The sequence below is a fragment of the Somniosus microcephalus genome, chromosome 3 (assembly GCF_052327205.1).
Source record: "Somniosus microcephalus isolate GS21.2 chromosome 3, FLI_Smic_1.0, whole genome shotgun sequence".
Lineage (NCBI taxonomy): Eukaryota > Metazoa > Chordata > Chondrichthyes > Squaliformes > Somniosidae > Somniosus > Somniosus microcephalus.
The window spans coordinates 183,433,677-183,451,619 of NC_140989.1; the positions used below are offsets into that span (position 1 = coordinate 183,433,677).

The following is a 17,943-nucleotide window of genomic DNA, read 5'->3' on the forward strand; positions in this document are numbered from 1 at the left end:
CTCCCTCTCTATCCTGTCTGAAAATCCTGTAACCAGTAATGTTGAGCTGCCATACCTACCCCTCTTTCAGCCACGTCTCTGTAATAGCTATATCATAGTTCCAAGTATCTACCTGTGCCCTCAGCTCATCTGCCTTGTTTGCTATACTCCTTGCATTGAAGTATATACCATTTAATACAGGCAAACCTCCTTGTTGACTACTATCTAGCCCTTGATTCCTCTGTCCTTCCAATTTATTTTCTACGTTTTTGTTTTCCAATTCCAGTTTTTCTTCCCTCCCTACTGACTCTATTCTTAGGTTCTCTTCCCCTGCCAAGCTAGTTTAAACCCTTCCCAACAGCACTAGCAAACCCTCCTGCGAGGATATTGGTCCTGTTCAGGTGCAACCCGCCTGGCTTGTAGAGGTCCCACCTCCCCCAGAAACGGTTCCAATTCCTCAGGAATCTAAAGCCCCCCCTCCAGACATGCAGTCATCTGCTCTATCTTCCTATTTCTGTACTCACTAGCACATGGCACTGGTACCTTGGAGGCCCTGCTTTTTAACCTCTTTCCTAGCTCCCTAAACTCTGCCTGCAGGACCTCATCCCTCTTTCTACCTATGTCGTTGGTACCGATATGGACCACGACCTCTGGCTGTTCATCCTCCCCCCTCAGAATACCCTGCAGCCGTTCAGTGACATCCTTGACCCTGGAAGCAGGGAGGCAACATACCATCCTGGAGTCACGTCTGCAGCCGCAGAAATGCCTGTCTGCTCCCCTAACTATTGAATCCTCTATCACTATTGCTCTCCCTCCCCTCCCCCCCCCAATGCAGCTGAGCCTTCCATGGTGCTGTGGACTTGGCTCTGGCTGCACTCCCCAGAGGAACCATCTGCACACCCAGAGAGACCTGGAGGTATATGTGTACAAATCAATGAAGGTGGCAGGACAGGTTGAGAAAGCAGTTAAATAGAGGCATAAAGTAGAAAAGCAAGGTTCATACCACCTTTATAAAACACTGGTTCGGCCACAACTGGAGCACTGTGTTCAATTCTGGGCACCGCACTTTAGGAAAGATGTGAAGGCTTTAAGACAGCGTGCATAAAAGATTTACAAGAATGGTTCCAGGGATGAGGGACTTCAGTTATGTGGATAGATTGGAGAAACTGGGGGTTGTTCTCCTTAGAGCAGAGAAGGTTGAGGGAAGATTTGATAGAGGTGTTCAAAATCATGAGGGGTCTGGACAGAGTAGAGAGAAACTGTTCCCAATGGCGGAACTGTCAAAGGACACAGATTTAAGGCGACATGAGGGAAAAAACCTTTTTACGCAGCGAGTGGTTATGATCTGGAATGCACTGCCTGAAAGGGCAGTGGAGGCAGATTCAATTGTGGCTTTGAAAAGGGAATTAGATAAGTGCCTGAAGGAAAAATAATTGCAGGGCTACAGGGAAAGGGGACTAACTGAAGTGCTCTTGTAGAGAGCCGGCACAGGGCTCAACAGGCCAAATGGCCCCCTTCTGTGCTGTAACCATTCTTTGATTCTATTCTATGACAGCACATTCAGAAACAGAGTTCATAGATTACTAGTCACATTTGCACCTTCATCAAACTGTTTTGGTTCATACTCAAGATATTCAGGATCTGACAATTTCATTGCCCTCATATTTAAGATAGCTATTCAACCAGTTTTAGCTCAACTATGCAGAAAAAACCTACAGTCCCCCATCACAAGATCCCAATGAGAGAGATTTCTGGGATTTCTATTGCATGCTCTGCCCAGAACTCATGTTGATAATTCTTTGCATCAAGAACTTCTTGACATGTCCTAAATTTGCTTTCATTTAGTTTGACATCGAACCAACTTGTCTATGACTGACTATTTAATTTGAAATATGTTCAAGATTTAACTTTTATATATAGGTTACACATATAAGGCACTCCCTTTCAAGGTTGAACAGCCTGAGTTTCTGTAGTCTTTCCTCATCAAACTCAGCTCTGACAGATCAGTCGCGTGGCTCTTTTCCCCACACTGCCTCCAGGGCATGATCTTGTCTTTGTGTCTCAATGCCCAACAGTACTCAATGTCTGGTCTGACCAGAACACAGTTTAAGCATTAGTCCCTCCAACTTGCACTCGATTCTTTTGGCTATATAGCTCAATATGCTTTGTTTTTGTTATCTGGAAATGGTAAGTGGCAATTCTACTAGCACCCGTAGATCTTCCAGATTACCTTTTGACACCATTCACGGAGTACGAATGCTGCCCATTTTTTTCGTTCTTCATGCCATATTTCAGATTTGTCAGCATTACAATTTCATCGGCCATCATTCTGCCTATTTACATAGTGATTGGCCAGAGAGTAAACACTTGCACTTTTTCACTCAAACTACTGTATATAGCAATGAATTATGACCAATCTAGTCAGTCTCTTGGGTCGCCATAACATGCAGGTTCAACTGTAGATGTGGTCCTGAGCAATAGCATCGCGTTTGAGCCTAAAAAGCACCATGCTTACTTAATAGTGTATAAGTGGAATTGAATGTTTCATGATTGAATGGATTTCTCCAATTCCACTTTGTATTATGTTCCATAAAATTACAAAAACAAAGTCACTATGCACATAAACATTAATATTTCATTTCAATGCTCATAAAATAACTAGGCACGTTGAAAATATACTTTTAAAAATACAGGTGCACAATACAAAGTCTGTTACACTCACCTACTGACTGGTTGGTTTTTTGTGATGCATTGTAAGCGCAGATGGCACTCAAACTCCCACAGTTTAAAGGAGCGCATAGGTTTATTTTGTAATTTATTCCCTTCTCAGAATCTATCGCCTCCCAAGTGTACCTGAAGGAAAGAAAATAACGTCAATTGCACACAAATAAGCAAGTTTCAAGTACAATTTTGCTCCTTTATTTCAGGTTCTCTTGCACTCAGTTAGAAAGCAAATTGGAAACTGATTAAAAGAAAACACGGAAAGGGTAAATGATTCATAAAAATGATACCAGAAATGTGAGGCTACGGTCATGAAGACTCAAAATATTGGGGCTTTGTTCACTGGATCGGAGAACGTCAAGTTCGGGGGCCAAGAATCTAATCATGGTTCTCAAAATTAATGAAAGGCCCCGAGAAGGTAAACAGTGAAAGACTGTTTCTAACCTGTTGCCGAATCAGTAAGGGGGCCGAGACTAGGGATCTTCACTAAAAGAATGGAAGAAATTGGTTTCCTCCCTCCACTCCTATAGGTGGTTATTCGGACATGGAATGCTTTACCATAAGTTGTTACTGAGGCAGAGATATACCATTTAAAAAGGAACTGGATAAGTATTTGGAAAAGGGAACAAAAAAGGGTATGGTGAAAGGACAGCAAATGGGATTAAAGTCGACAACTCCAAGAGGAAAAACTAATGAATTGGGAAGTGGGCAAATTGGGAGGTTTTATTACGTTAAAGGCGCTATATAAATACAAGTAGCTGTTGTTGTTTGAGGGGGGGGGGGGGGGGTGAAGAGAAAATTCCAACTGAAACTGGGAGTGTGCAGTAGAGGGGGGGGAAAAGAGTGCCAAAGCACCAAAAGGATCCCCTGCCAATCAACTCTTATATCCACCACTTCCATCACTAGCGACTGTGGCATGTACTTTCGACAGGGCAGTATCTAACCAAGCTTTTACTACATTAACACCTCCCAGCCCTATAACCTTTATCAGCACAAACGACAAGAGCACAAGATCATGGGAACACTTTCCTGCACAGTCAATGGGTCAAAGTTTTGGAATTGCCTATTAACACCATAGCAGCATTATCACAATGAATACAGCGGTTCAATGAGAAATTCCAGCCACCTTCGCACAGCAATCAGGGATGGGCAATAATTGCAGCCTTGCCAGCGTCACCCACATTCAAAGAACACATTTTTTTTTTAAATATGAAAAGGACAAGAAATCTTCCCCGATAAGCAGCGGAGTGGCCCACGAAACTGAAAAGGCCTGGGCACCCGACATTAGACAATTTTTTTGTTCTACTTCCTGCAGTGGATTTGCTGTCATAGGTTAGGATGCAAGTATTTTTATTTTTCCCCTCCCCAAAACCATATTTTTTTTGCTATTTATATGATTGCAAAAGATTTTATTTTGGCCCTTCACTTCATGAAGTCGCCATTGGCACAGGTATTGGTTTGCTCCAGGGAGGTGCCCAACCCTTCTCCCACCATTGTCAAGTGAACAGGTGCTCATTCACTAGAGTGTGGCTGACTGGCTGATTCTGGTTCCAGTGTACAAGCTCAGCATCAGCATCCTCTACCAGGAATCAATCCTACTCTGAGGCAAAATAAACCTTCACCCCAATACTCTTAGCTCACAGCTTAGACTATATACAACACTGAAAACAAATATCGTTAATGTTTTGCATTGGTCAAACCTCATTTATTTGTAAATTTTCTGGCAGTCGTGTGAGAGATTATTGTAGTGCTGTACATGAACAGGTGAAAAATGTAATTCCAGTGATCTATTTCTTTAAAATACAGACTTTAACAGGAGCTGGAAATCCCCAGCCAGTTGAAGAATCCTTTTCTACTTGATGTCACACTCTGGATATGGCAGTTCTACAGTAATTGCGTCAGCTGTACTGCCAATATACATCAGCCTGTATGAGAGCCAGGACTACCCTACAGAACTAACACAACCTATTTTAATAGGCAAGTGCAGTGCTCTATAAAAATTTCATATCTCAACCATGTTGTCACTTAATTCATTTATTAGAACAGCTGGCAACCCAAGTAGTGCGGAACAGGTGTCAGCTGGTGCCAACTATTTTGTACCTGTGATACTGTTCACTATGTAAATAGTTATAAAGTCAACAATATTGCTGCAGCTGCGATGGCTTTTGTATAAGTATCTACAATCCTATGTGCTTATATTTTATCATGGGAATCTGAATGAATGATTTTGCATAATATATTTTCAATAGGGAACAGCAGTGCTCTATAAAAATTTCACATCTCATCAACAGTTAAATTAGTGCTTTTCTTCTGTATATAAAAGCACAATATACAGCTTTTGCAGAACAATGTGCATCAGAAGGTGTGGTCTCACACCTGTCTTGACCAGTAATCCAGCAACAGGTCTGGCATAGTGGAGGAGTAGGACAATTGACTGATCTGTTTGTTCCAAAAAGCATGGTCCAAAAACTAAAAAATGAAATAAATGTTTTGAAGGTCAGCAAGTTACCTTCCTGATTTGGGTGCTATTTTCACAAAGGCTAAGTCATCTCTCAAAGGCACAAGATGCCAACCTGTAGAATGTGGGCTTTCCATTGGTTGGAAAACAAGCCTTTAAAGCTAGACTTCAGCCAATGAAAACTTGAAAAAAATTGTTCCCATCTCTAAAATGGACAGTCGACAGAGGGGAAGAATAAAAGGCAAGTTAAACATTTAATACTTATTTTAAAAAAAGTAAACAGTACAGTTGAAAGCAAAATTGACAATAAAATGGTGCAGACTTAGAAAGTAAAACAAGTGATTAAAAAGAAACAAAAGCAAAATAGTGCAGATGCTGGAAATTTGAAATTAAAAAAGGAAGATGAGGCAGTGTTTAAAAATTCATGAAACTGGATTTCAAATATTTGGCAGCTTCTGGTTAACTGCAACACTGGCTGCAGTTCATCCCACAGGCCCTTCATAAATCATTAAACAAGACCAGTAATTATGGAAATTTGAAGACTGATTACTTTATTAGAGAAATCCAGATAAAAGGATTAACATGCAAATGAAACCAACTTAAATCAAGAATGAAGTGGTACCAAGCTAGGCTTTTAAAAGTCTGAAGCTTGTAGGAGGGTGGATTGACCGAGGAAGACAAGTTAAACGCTTTATGGTCCTGGGAAAGAATAAGATGAGCGTTAGAGACTGTGTGAGGAGTCTCGATTTCAACAGTGAGGAGAAAGGGCATGTTTGAGCTCAAGAGGAACAAGGGACTAAAGTTCAGAGCAGCACTGACCATGGTAGTATAAATAAAAGTCAATGGGAAAGAAAGGTTGTGATGGAGAGAGGCATGAGATGAGGGAATGATTGGCAAGATAGGCTTTACCTGTATCCTGTCCAGAAATCAGAAGTTCGAGAAGAACCTCCTCAATATTCAAGTCTTAGACGTACTCCTTAATACTGTTCAGTATAGCAATCTGAATCAAAGATTCTATAGCACACAGTAATATTTAAAATGACAAAAACAATTCAAATTTGTTTCTCAGCCCTTTAAATATATGCACTATAAAACATGCAATTGCTATAGACTTCCATCCTCCCTCAATTGTCATCAAAATTCTTGGTTGTCTACTCATTACTGTAGCAGTAACAGCAGTGAGATCATATGTTAATAGCATTTTAGTGGTGGTAAGTTAAAAGGAAGTATTGATCTTTATCTTCACAGAATCACAGAAACCCCACAGTGCAGATAGAGGCCATTTCGGCCCATCGAGCCTGCACCGACACATATCCCACCCGATCCCTGTAACCCCTACACCAACACATATCCCACCCTATCCCCACGTATTTAATCCCCCTAACACTAAGGGTCAATTTATCATAGCCAATCATCCTAACCCGCACATCTTTGGACTGTGGGAGGAAACCGGAGCACCCGGAGGAAACCCACGCAAACACGGGGAGAATGTGCAAACTCACACAGACAGTCACCCGAGGCCGGATTCGAACCCGGGTCCCTGGCGCTGTGAGGCAACAGTGCTAACCACTATGCCACCGTGCTGCCTCTTCACGCAATAGAAGGGAAAATATTTTTAAAGATAAAGTGCCAAGTATTAAAACTGGAGTTGAAAGGACAATCTATATATATAAATCTGTCATTCTGTCTATCATCGCGTGTGCGTTGCGGGTATGCACTCGAAAGTTACAGGGCGTACCTATGCGCGCGTTACCTCCAAAGAAAGCTTACGCTTCCGAGACGGTTTTAAGCGTATTTACGTTTCGGCCGGGCTAAAATTGCACCGCGGTATCCCAAAAACCTTCAACATTCCGCTCATTAGCATCTCATTAATCCGCTCATTAGCGACAGAGTGACCTCGAGCTCGACCAATCGTACGCCGGGTTGCTGGCGTGTGCCACCGGGCCAATCGGTGCGCGTGTGGCCGGGCTTTAGCATTCTGAACCGAGGTGAGTCGCCGCCATCTTGATTCCAAACTTTTCCTTTCTTTTTCCCGCTTTCTGCGTCTTAAAAAAAAGTTGCTTTTAAAACACATTGTTTTTTTAAAAAGTGATTTAGAAAGTAATTAACTTATCTAATCTCATTAATTTTCCTACCTTCCCCCCGTTTTTCCAGGTAGGCCTAGAAGCCTCGGCGTCTCCTCCGCACTCACGCCCGAGCTAGGCACCTCCCGGCCCCACTCGAAGGCTGGAGGGCCGAGCCTCAGCCCAGCGCCGCTAGGGTGCGCGCGCAGCAGGAGCTGAGACGTCTCTCTCTGCCGGGGCTTGCTGAGCGTCCAGCGTTACCCTGGCAACCGGGCCCGCCGGACGTCTCGCACAGCCGCAATCGGCGGTCTTCACCTCGGGGGGAGGGGGAGGCGGCCGCGACCCCGGGGGGGGGTGGTGGGCCGCGCGCGCAGCAGGAGCAGCTGAGACGCGGCGTCTCTCTCTCTGGCTTGGTCAGCGTCACGGTTGCCCTGGCAACCGGGCCCGCCGGCCGAGAGACACGCCGCGTCTCAGCTCCTGCTGCGTGCGCAATCGGCGGTCTTCACCTCGGGGGGGGGGGCGCCCCCCGCCCTCCATCCCCCCCTCCCCCCCCGCCTTCCCTTCCTCCCTCCCTTCCTCCCCCTCCCCCCCCGCCCTCCCTCCCGCCCGCCCTCCCTTCCCCTCCCCTCCCTTCCCCCCCGCCCTCCCCCTCCTTCCCCTCCCTCCCTTCCCCCCCGCCCTCCCTCCCCCCCCTCCGCCCTCCCCCCCTCCGCCCTCCCTTCCCCTCCTTCCCCTCCCTCCCTTCCCCCCGCCCTCCCTCCCCCCCCCTCCGCCCTCCCCCCCCCTCCGCCCTCCCCCCTCCCCTCCGCCCTCCCCCCTCCCTCCCCTCCGCCCTCCCCCCCAGTCGCTCTCTCTCTTCCCCCAGTCGCTCTCTCTCTTCCCCCCAGTCGCTCTCTCTCTTCCCCCCAGTCGCTCTCTCTCTTCCCCCCAGTCGCTCTCTCTCTTCCCCCCAGTCGCTCTCTCTCTTCCCCCCCCAGTCGCGCACTCTCTTCCCCCAGTCGCGCACTCTCTCTCTCTTCCAACAACATGCCCTCCTAAATTTTAGTCTTGCGTTGCTACTGCAATATTCTAGGCACAAGAATGAAGGCAAGCACAGTATGAGTAACAGTGAATTTAATCGAAGAGGTAGAATTTCCTGTATTTGTACCCAGAGCCACGTGTAATCAAGGTGTAAAGCAAATATCCAATATAAAAGATCGAGGGAACTCGGGCGAAGTGTTATGCCAGTAATTATGCCATGCCCAAATGTCTTCACTCTTCTACGCCCCATCTATCAATCCCTGCACCCGAACACACCTGGGCTCATTATAATGGCTCTGCCCCAGGCTTAAGAGCCACACATGCAAATTTCATGCAATTACCTGCACTGTATTTCCTGTTTCTTTGAATGGATTTTTATGGCATCAGTGTAAGACATGTTAAAAACTGAAAAGCACCACAATTGCAAGTTCTTCATGTTGTGCCTAATGTGCATGAATGATTGTCAGATGGTTTGAAATTTTAATTTCCATACTTAAAAGGAGGAATATATGGTGCGAGTTCGCCATTTTCCTTGGGTCCCGATTGTTTACACGGCTTTCTTCTTTTGGCATATGCTAATTAGATTGGCAGGATTTTGGGGGGGTAAATAGACATTGGCAAAATGATGCAGGTATAGGAGTAATTTTGTGCGCAAATTCCCGATGGCGCCCCACAGGAAATTCCACCCCAGAGGTTAATTTACGTAGAGACAGGAGAAAACATTGCCCGACAGATGATGCAGTATAACTGGAGTGTGGCTAATGGAGATTCTACAGTAAACTACTCTGCAGATAACTGAATTTTTTTTTGCCCCAACTCCTCAGAAATCAACCAGTGGCAGGTTTTCAGACTGAACAGTGCTGCTCAGCTGGCTTCCGTAAGCCGCTCATAAAATCTTACAGCATCTTTTCCGGCCCAGAATACTGACTGGCGACATCCAATTTTAGAATCTTCAATTACAAGGATTTACTATAGTTTTTTTTTCTAACTTGGGAGTTACGTTTGTAATAGAGCACTTCAAAACAACCAAGTATAAAGTGTTGGAATCTTTCCTAGAGACATTGCAAAAAATGAGTTTCCCAATGGCACACTGGCTTGATTGCAATCTCCCAGGGGGTCAAATAGCCTGCTGGCAGTCACCTTTGAAGCTCACCCCTAAAGAGTAACCATTTGAGCAAGGCCCTGAAGGACAAACAGCGCCAGGTAAACAATGCCCCAGTGTTTAGGAGGGCATGCAAAGCATGTCGAGGGAAAAAAACTGCTAGGAAAAAAAATGTTCAATCCTAAATAACAGTTATCTCAGAGGCAGGAAAGGGGATACAATATGCAGGCCACTGAATGACAATAGGATATGCCAAGGATGGGCTAGATATCTTTGACTGCTACAGCAGATATTGTGATTGTTCAACAGTCTACAACACAGCACAGCTTAATGGGAGAAACTAACTGCAATTGTGAATGCACTCTCAAACTCAGTTTTCCTTTTTCCAACTAGAGCCACCTGGATTGCATCAGACTGGTGCAAAACGATGAACAAAGGCTCAATTCGGCTGCTGATCTGAGCCAGAAACAAACCCAAGAGGGGAGAAAAGTCAAAGCCTGAACCGCCAGGCACAGCAGGAAAGCCCGAAAGGTCTTAATATTATACCACACTCCTTCGACTTTCACTAACCACAAGCAGGATCTGGCATCAAGCAGGACTGCGTTACTTAGTCTGTAAAGTTTATACAAATAGATAAACAGCCTAGAATATTTAGATTGTGCAGGTAGTTAACTCACTTAAATTGCCTTAGCAATAAAGCTTTTATTACTAGCAACTGTTGTCTCAAATTACTGTTCATCAGGATCTAAACAGGACCCATTTCATGTCGTTTTGGGCAATAAGAGAGCCTTAATTACAACATGGAGCCAGCGGCTAACATGTAATTCACATCATCTGATGTAGGTCCAGTTAGCCAGTGATTCCATATTGGAATGGTAAGTTTCCAGACCTACAATAGCAGGTCACATTACATTTTAATAGGACTTTAAAGTATTACCCTGCATTTAGCTTCTCCAAGGCTAGTCATACCACAGTACCAATCTGATAAAAGCAGCTATAGAGACTGAAGTACAGCTAGTCAGGCCAGAAATGCACCTCACTCTGCCCCCCAGAAGAGATCACTGCTCCTATTGTCAGGAGAGAGCAGGTAGTGCATGCTTTCTATAGCATTAAAGCTAAGTTTAGAAACTGCACAGGGAGCCAACTAACTGCACATTGCCCAAGTGCTTTTTTTTTTTTTTTTTAAAAACAACTTCAGACCAGACAGGAATTGTACTCCAGCCAGTGCCAAGCCCAGTGTTGTAAAGCCCAGTGTTGTACCACCACCTCTTGGAGGGGACTCTCACCACTTCACTCCCAGATCCACTCCAACAGAAAGCAGAGCAGAGGCACCATTCGATCAGGAACGGATGAACAGGCTGGGTCTCTGTCTCTTAAAAAGAGACTGAGGAGTGACCTAATAGAGGTTTTTAAAATTATGAAAGGTTTTGACAGAGTATTTCCACCTGTGGGGAAGAGCAAAACTAGAGGCCATCAAAATAAGATAGTCACCAAGAAATCAAATAGGGAATTCAGAAGAAACCTCTTTACCCAGATAGTGGAGAGAATGTGGAACTCGCTATCATAGGGAGTGGTTGAGGCAAATAGTACGGATGCATTTAAGGGGAAGCTAGACAAGCATATGAGGGAGAAGGGAAGAGGGTTATGCAAATAGAGTTAGATAAGGAAGGATGAGAGGAAGCTCGAGTGGTTGGAATGGACTGGTTGGGCCAAGTAGCCTGTTCCTGTGCTATATATTCTATGTAACTATGTAATAAAAAACACAAACTCCATTCCCTAGCCACAGACGCCATCCCTCTCCCTGGCCAATATCTAAGGCTGAACCAGACTGCTGGCAACCTTGGTGTCCTAGTTCACCCCGAGTTGAGCTTCTGACCACATATCCACTCCATCACCGAGACCACCTACTTCCACCTCTATAATATTGCCCATCTCTGCCCCTACCTCAGCTCATCTGCTACTGAAACCCTCATCCATCCCTTGTTGCCTCTTGACTTGACTAGTTCAATGCTCTCCTGGCCAGCCACCCACCTTGCATCCTCCATTGACTTGAACTAATCCAAAACTCTGCTGCCCATATCCTAACTTGCACCAAGTCCTTTTCACCCATCGCCGACCTATGATCTGGTCCAGCAACACCTCATTTTTAAAATTTTCCTCCTCGTTTACAAATCCCTCCATGGACATGCCCCTCCCTATCTCTGAAACCTCCTCCAGCCCTACAACCCTCCGAGATCACTGCGTTCCTCCAATTCCGGCCACTTGCACATCCCCGATTTTAATCGCTCCACTACTGCCTTCAGCTGCACCGACCTAAAGTTCTGGAATTCCCTCCCTAAACCTTTCGCCTCTCTCTCCTTTAAGATGTTCCTTGAAACCTACCTCTTTGACCAAGCTTTTGGTCACCTGCAATCAATATTAGCAATCTTGTTGTGCGAGGCCCCTTGGGTCAGAGCGATCATAATATGATCGAATTCTTCATTAAGATGGAGAGTGAAGTAGTTGACTCAAGAGACTAGGGTCCTGAATTTAAATAAAGGAAACTACAATGGTATGAGGCGCGAATTGGGTAGGATTGATTGGGGAATGCCACTCAAAGGGTTGACGGTGGATAGGCAATGGCAAACATTCAAAGACCGAATGGATGAACTACAGAATTTGTTCATCCCAGTTTGGCATAAAAATAAAACAAAAGGTGACTCAACCGTGGCTAACAAGGGAAATTAGGGATAGCATAAGATCCAAGGAGACGACATATAAATTGGCCAGAAAAAGCAGTAAACCTGAGGATTGGGAGCAGTTTAGGATTCAACAAAGGAGGACAAAGGGAGCAATTAAGAGGGAGAAAATAGAGTATGAGTGTAAGCTTTCAGGGAACATAATAACTGACTGTAAAAGCTTTTATAGATATGTGAAGAGAAAAAGATTGGTGAAGTCAAGCGTAGGTCCCTTGCAGTCAGAATCAGGGGAATTTATAATGGGGTACAAAGAAATGGCAGACCAATTAAATACATACTTTGGTTCTGTCTTCACAAAGGAGGACACAAATAACCTCCCAGAGATGTCGGGGAACATAGGGTCTAATGAGAGGGAGGAACTGAAAGAAATCAGTATTTGTAGGGAAATGGTGTTAGGGAAATTAACGGGATGGCCGATAAATCACCAGGGCCTGATAATCTACATCCTAGGGTACTTAAGGAAGTGGCCCTAGAAATAGTAGATGCATTGCTGATCATCTTCCAAAATTCAATAAACTCTGGAACAGTACCCATGGATTGGAGGGTAGCTAATGTTACCCCACTATTCAAAAAAGGTGGTAGAGAGAAAATGGGGAATTATAGACCGGTAAGCCTGACATCAGTAGTGGGGAAAATGCTAGAGTCCATTATAAAAGATGTAATAGCAGAGCACTTGGAAAACAGTGACAGGATCGGACAAAGTCAACATGGATTTACAAAAGGTAAATCGTGCTTGACTATTCTACTGGAATTTTTTGAGGATGTAACTGGCAAAATAGATAAGGGAGAACCAGTGGATGTGGTGTATTTGAACTTTCAGAAGGTTTTCGATAAGGTCCCGCATAAGAGATTAGTGTGTAAAGTTATGGCACATGGGATTGGGGGCAAGGTATTGACTTGGATAGAGAACTGGTTGGCAGACAGAAAGCAAAGAGTTGGGATAAACGGGCCTTTTTCCGAGTGGCATGCAGTGACTAGTGGGGTACCGCAGGGATCGGTCCTAGGACCCCAGCTATTCACAATATATATTAATGATCTAGACGAAGGAACTAGATGTAATATCTCCAAGTTTGCAGACGACACAAAGCTGGGTGGGCGTGTGTGTGCCGTGCGGAGGATGCCGAGAAACTCCAGTATGATTTGGACATGTTGGGTGATTGGGCAGAAGCATGGCAGATGCAATATAACGTGGATAAATGCGAGGTTATCCACTTTGGTGTCAAAAACAGGAAGGCAGGTTATTATCCGAATGGCGAGAGATTGGGAGAAGGGGAAGTGCAACGAGACCTGGGTGTCCTTGTGCACCAGTCGCTGAAGGTAAGCATGCAGGTGCAGCAGGCGGTTAAGAAGGCAAATGGTATGTTGGCCTTCGTAGCGAGAGGGTTAGAGTACAGGAACAAGGATGTCTTGCTGCAGTTGCACAGGGCCTTGGTGAGACCACATCTGGAGTATTGTGTGCAGTTTTGGTCGCCTTATCTGAGGAAGGATGTTCTTGCCATGGAGGGAGTGCAGCGAAGATTCACCAGGCTGATACCCGAGATGGCAGGAATGACGTATGAGGAGAGATTGGGTCAACTGGGCTTATACTCGCTGGAGTTTAGAAGAATGAGAGGGGATCTCATTGAAACTTATAAAATTCTAACAGGACTAGATAGACTAGATGCTGGAAGGATGTTCCCAATGGTCAGGGAGTCCAGAACCAGGGGTCACAGTCTAAGGATAAGGGGTAAGCCATTTAGGACAGAGATGAGGAGGAATTTCTTCACCCAGAGTGGTGAACCGGTGGAATTCTCTACCACAGAAGGCAGTAAAGGCCAATTCATTAAATATATTCAAGAAGGAGTTAGATATATTTAAGGCTAAAGGGATCAAGGGATATGGAAAGAAGGCAGGGACAGGGTACTGAATTTGGATGATCAGCCATGATCTCATTGAATGGCGGAGCAGACTTGAGGGGCCGAATAGCCTACTCCTATCTTCTATGTTTCTGCCCGAATAGCATGTGGTTCAGTGTCAAATTCTGTTTGATAACACTCCTGTGATGCAACTTGGGAGTTTTACTACATTAAAGGCACTATATAAATGCAAGTTGTTGTTGTAGTAAAAGGGCAAGATAGCCAAGCTTCGGGCCCCTGAATGAGAACCCATTACCACAATAAAGCTACTGGGCCACACCGTTTTGTACATGGAGGAAAAGATAACCAAGATCAGACATTATTTCAACAGAACATCAACATGAACCCTGTAACTCCCTTAAAGTCATCCATATTTAGAGAGCAATGGTGGTCTGCCTGAATAATTGACATAGCTTAAGTTATTATCTGTGGTAGGCTTGCATTCAGTTTTAAAGATAGTTTAAAAATAAACTACATTTAAATGTGTGCAGCAGCATTTCATACTCTACCATGCAACATAGAGATCCCTTAAGCAGGAATCTATTAGAAAAATATTTCAAACGATACTCTGCATAAATGCAGAATCACAAGCCAAACTCAACTGATGGCTCAAAGCCATTAAAAGCCACCTTTGATCTATAAAAATAATAAATATACTTTCTAATATGCTGCATATGTTATTTGTTTCCCCTGGAGGCAGTGGCAAAAAATTCACCCATACTATCCAAAATTAGGAAGATGTCCAGAATCACAATATTTTGGTCTCCATGGGTTAACTGTAAAAACAACCTAAGAGAAATTAGATCATGGGCATTTATATACTCAAACAAAAAGCAAAATACTGCAGATACTGGAAATTTGAAGTAAAAATAGAAGATACTGGAAATGCTCAGCAGGTCAGGCAGCATTTGTGAAGAGAGAAACAGAGTTAACGTTTCAGATCGATGCAATAACTGTTTCTCTCCCCACAGATGCTCCCTGACATGCTGAATATTTCCAGTATTTTCTGTAGATGTTCTTAAAGTTTCATTCATTTTACTGTGATGCCGAAATAAAAAACTATTGAAAAGTTCAAGCATCAGAAGCACAGCAGAAATGGACATGCACATTCCAACACAGTAGACAGCGCACCGTGCAGTAGAGTAAGACAGCGTGCTACTACTTGTTGAATTGCAGTTACTTGTCTCCAGAACTGGAGAGAAAGAGGAGAAAACTTTAACCCAGAGGTTTGTTTTTTCCCAAAACAGCAATCACCGAAAATCAGTTGGAAGATAAGCAGAACATGACCATAAAATGTGGCCAGAAAGACTTGCATTTATATAGCGCCTTTCACGACCTTAGGACAACCCAAAGCACTTTGCAGCCAATGAAGTACTTTTTGAAGTGTAGTCACTGTTGCAATGTAAGAAACACAGCAGCCAATTTGCACACTGTAAGCTCCCACAAACATAAATGTGATAATGTCCAGATAATGCTTGATTGGGGGATAACTATTGGCCAGGACACAGGGATAACTCCCCTACTCTTCTTCAAAATAGTGCCATGGGATCGTTTACGTCCAACTGACGGGGGCCTCAGTTTAACATTTCATCTTAAAGCCGGCACCTCAGACAGTGCAGCACTCACTCAGCACGGCACTGGAGTGTCAGCCTGGATTTTGTGCTCAAGTCTCTGGAGTGGGACTTGGACTCGGGGTCTTGTGACTCAGAGGCGTGAACGCTACCCACTGAGCCACGGTGCACATAAAGATAAATCCTAATACTGACCACCTGCCTGCTTGCCCGCCACCCCAGCTTGTGATGCTGGAAAGCCAGGGTTTGGCCCTGCTCTGCCGAGCGCACTTCCTGGTTTGCTGCCGGAGCCACGCACGCACCTAGCGGCGGGCCCGGAGCTCGCGGGACGCCCGGAACCCAGCGCGCGGGGAGGGGGCACGGGCACGGGCCGAGGGGGCAGCGCCATACTCACCCGCACAGCTCCGGGTAACTGAAGAGCTCAGTCGCCTGCCCTTCGCTCCACACGGCGAGGAACATTAACCGCAGCAACATCACCGCTGCCAGGCTGCTGCCGCCACCGCCGCCGTACGACACGGTCGGGGCCGACATGTTTGCTGATTCGGTTACTGGAGAAACCAGCCGCAGCTTCCTTCGGGAGGTGAAAAAAAAACACATAGACACTGCGCTGACTTGGGGCCTCCTTCCACACGGCACGGCACGGCACGCCCCGCCCCCGTCACATGACTGAGCGCAACGGCCCCAGCCCCCCGTCACATGGCCCAACCCAGCCTCGCGCGTCCAACACGTGATCGGGGTAGACGAACGGCTGGCGGGGGAGCGCGAGCTGAAGGAGGGGTGAGCATGCGCAGTGAGAACGCGCCTTGAGCCAGTGCAGGAGGATTCTCCTTCCTCTACTATTGCTGCTGGCTACGGGGATTTATTTGTTTTATTTCTTCCTGGGATGTGGGCGTCGCTGGCAAGGCCAGCATTTATTGCCCATTCCTAGTTGCTCTTGAGAAGGTGGTGATGAGCCACCTTCTTGAACCGCTGCAGTCCGTGTGGTGAAGGTACTCCCACAGTGTTGTTAGGGAGGGAGTTCCAGGATTTTGACCCAGCGACGATGAAGGATCGTGATAAACTTCTAAATCAGGATGGTGTGTGACTTGGAGGGGAACTTGGAGGTGGTGGTGTTCCCATGCACCTGCTGCCCTTGTCCTTCTAGGTGGAAGAGGTCGCGGGTTTGGGAGGTGCTGCCGAAGAAGCCTTGGCGAGTTGCTGCAGTGCATCTTGTAGATGGTACACACTGCAGCCACAGTACGCCGGTGGTGGAGGGAGTGAATGTTTAAGGTGGTGGATGGTATGCCAATCAAGCGGGCTGCTTTGTCCCAGATGGTGTCAAGCTTCTTGAGTGTTGTTGGAGCTGCGCTCATCCAGGCAAGCGGAGAGTATTCCATCACACTCCTTACTTGTGTCTTGTAGATAATAGAAAGGCTTTGGAGAGTCAGGAGGTGAGACACTCGCCGCAGAATACCCAGCCTCTGACATGCTCTTGTTGCCACAGTATTTATTTGGCTGGTCCAGTTAAATTTCTGGTCAATGGTGACCCCCCCCCCACCAAGGATGGTAATAGTGGGGGATTTGGTGATGGTAATGCCGTTGAATGTCAAGGGGCAGTGGTTAGACTCTTGTTGGAGATAGTCATTGCCTGGCACTTGTGTGGCACGAATGTTACCTGCCACTTATTAGCCCAAGCCTGAATGTAGTCCCGGTCTTGTTGCATGCGGGCATGGACTGCTTCATTATCTGAGGAGTTGTGAATGGCACTGAACACTGCAGTCATCAGCGAAGATCCCCAATTCTGACCTTATGTTGGAGGGAAGGTCATTGATGAAGCAGCTGAAGATGGTTGGGCCTAGGACACTGCCCTGAGGAACTCCTGCAGCGATGTCCTGGGGCTGTGATGATTGACCTTCAATCACCACAACCATCTTCCTTTGTGCTAGGTATGACTCCAGCCAGTGGAGAGTTTTCCCTCTGATTCCCATTGACTTCAGTTTTACTAGGGCTCCTTCACGTGACACTCGGTCAAATGCTACCTTGATGTCAAGGGCAGTCACTCTCACCTCACCTCTGGAATTCAGCTCCTTTGTCCATGTTTGGACCAAGGCTGTACTGAGGTTGGGAGCAGAGTGGTCTTGGCGGAACTCAAACTGGGCACCAGTGAGCAGGTTATTGGTGAGTAAGTGCCGCTTGATAGCACCGTCGATGACACCTTCCATCACTTTGCTGATGATTGAGAGTAGACTGATGGGGCGGTAATTGGCCAGATTGGATTTGTCCTGCTTTTTGTGGACAGGACATACCTAGGCAGTTTTCCACATTGTCAGATAGATGCCAGTGTTGTGGCTGTACTGGAACAGCTTGGCTAGAGGCGCGGCTAGTTCTGGAACACAAATCTTCAACACGATAGCCGG

The 17,943-nt window shown here is 45.7% G+C and overlaps 1 protein-coding gene across 2 annotated transcripts in view; it reads right to left on the reverse strand.

Moving 5' to 3' along the window:
- The window catches only part of igf2r (insulin-like growth factor 2 receptor), a 211,196-nt gene extending 195,027 nt beyond the window's left edge, over positions 1-16,169 (reverse strand). For both annotated transcript variants that reach the window (XM_085982001.1, XM_085982000.1), the window contains exons 1-2: positions 15,942-16,169; positions 2,702-2,832 (exon numbers count right to left, since the gene is read on the reverse strand). In XM_085982001.1, coding sequence (XP_085838127.1) covers positions 2,702-2,832; positions 15,942-16,144 — 334 coding nt within the window. In that variant the 5' untranslated portion in view covers positions 16,145-16,169. The remainder of the gene's footprint in view (positions 1-2,701; positions 2,833-15,941) is intronic.
- Positions 16,170-17,943: the final 1,774 nt, after the last annotated feature.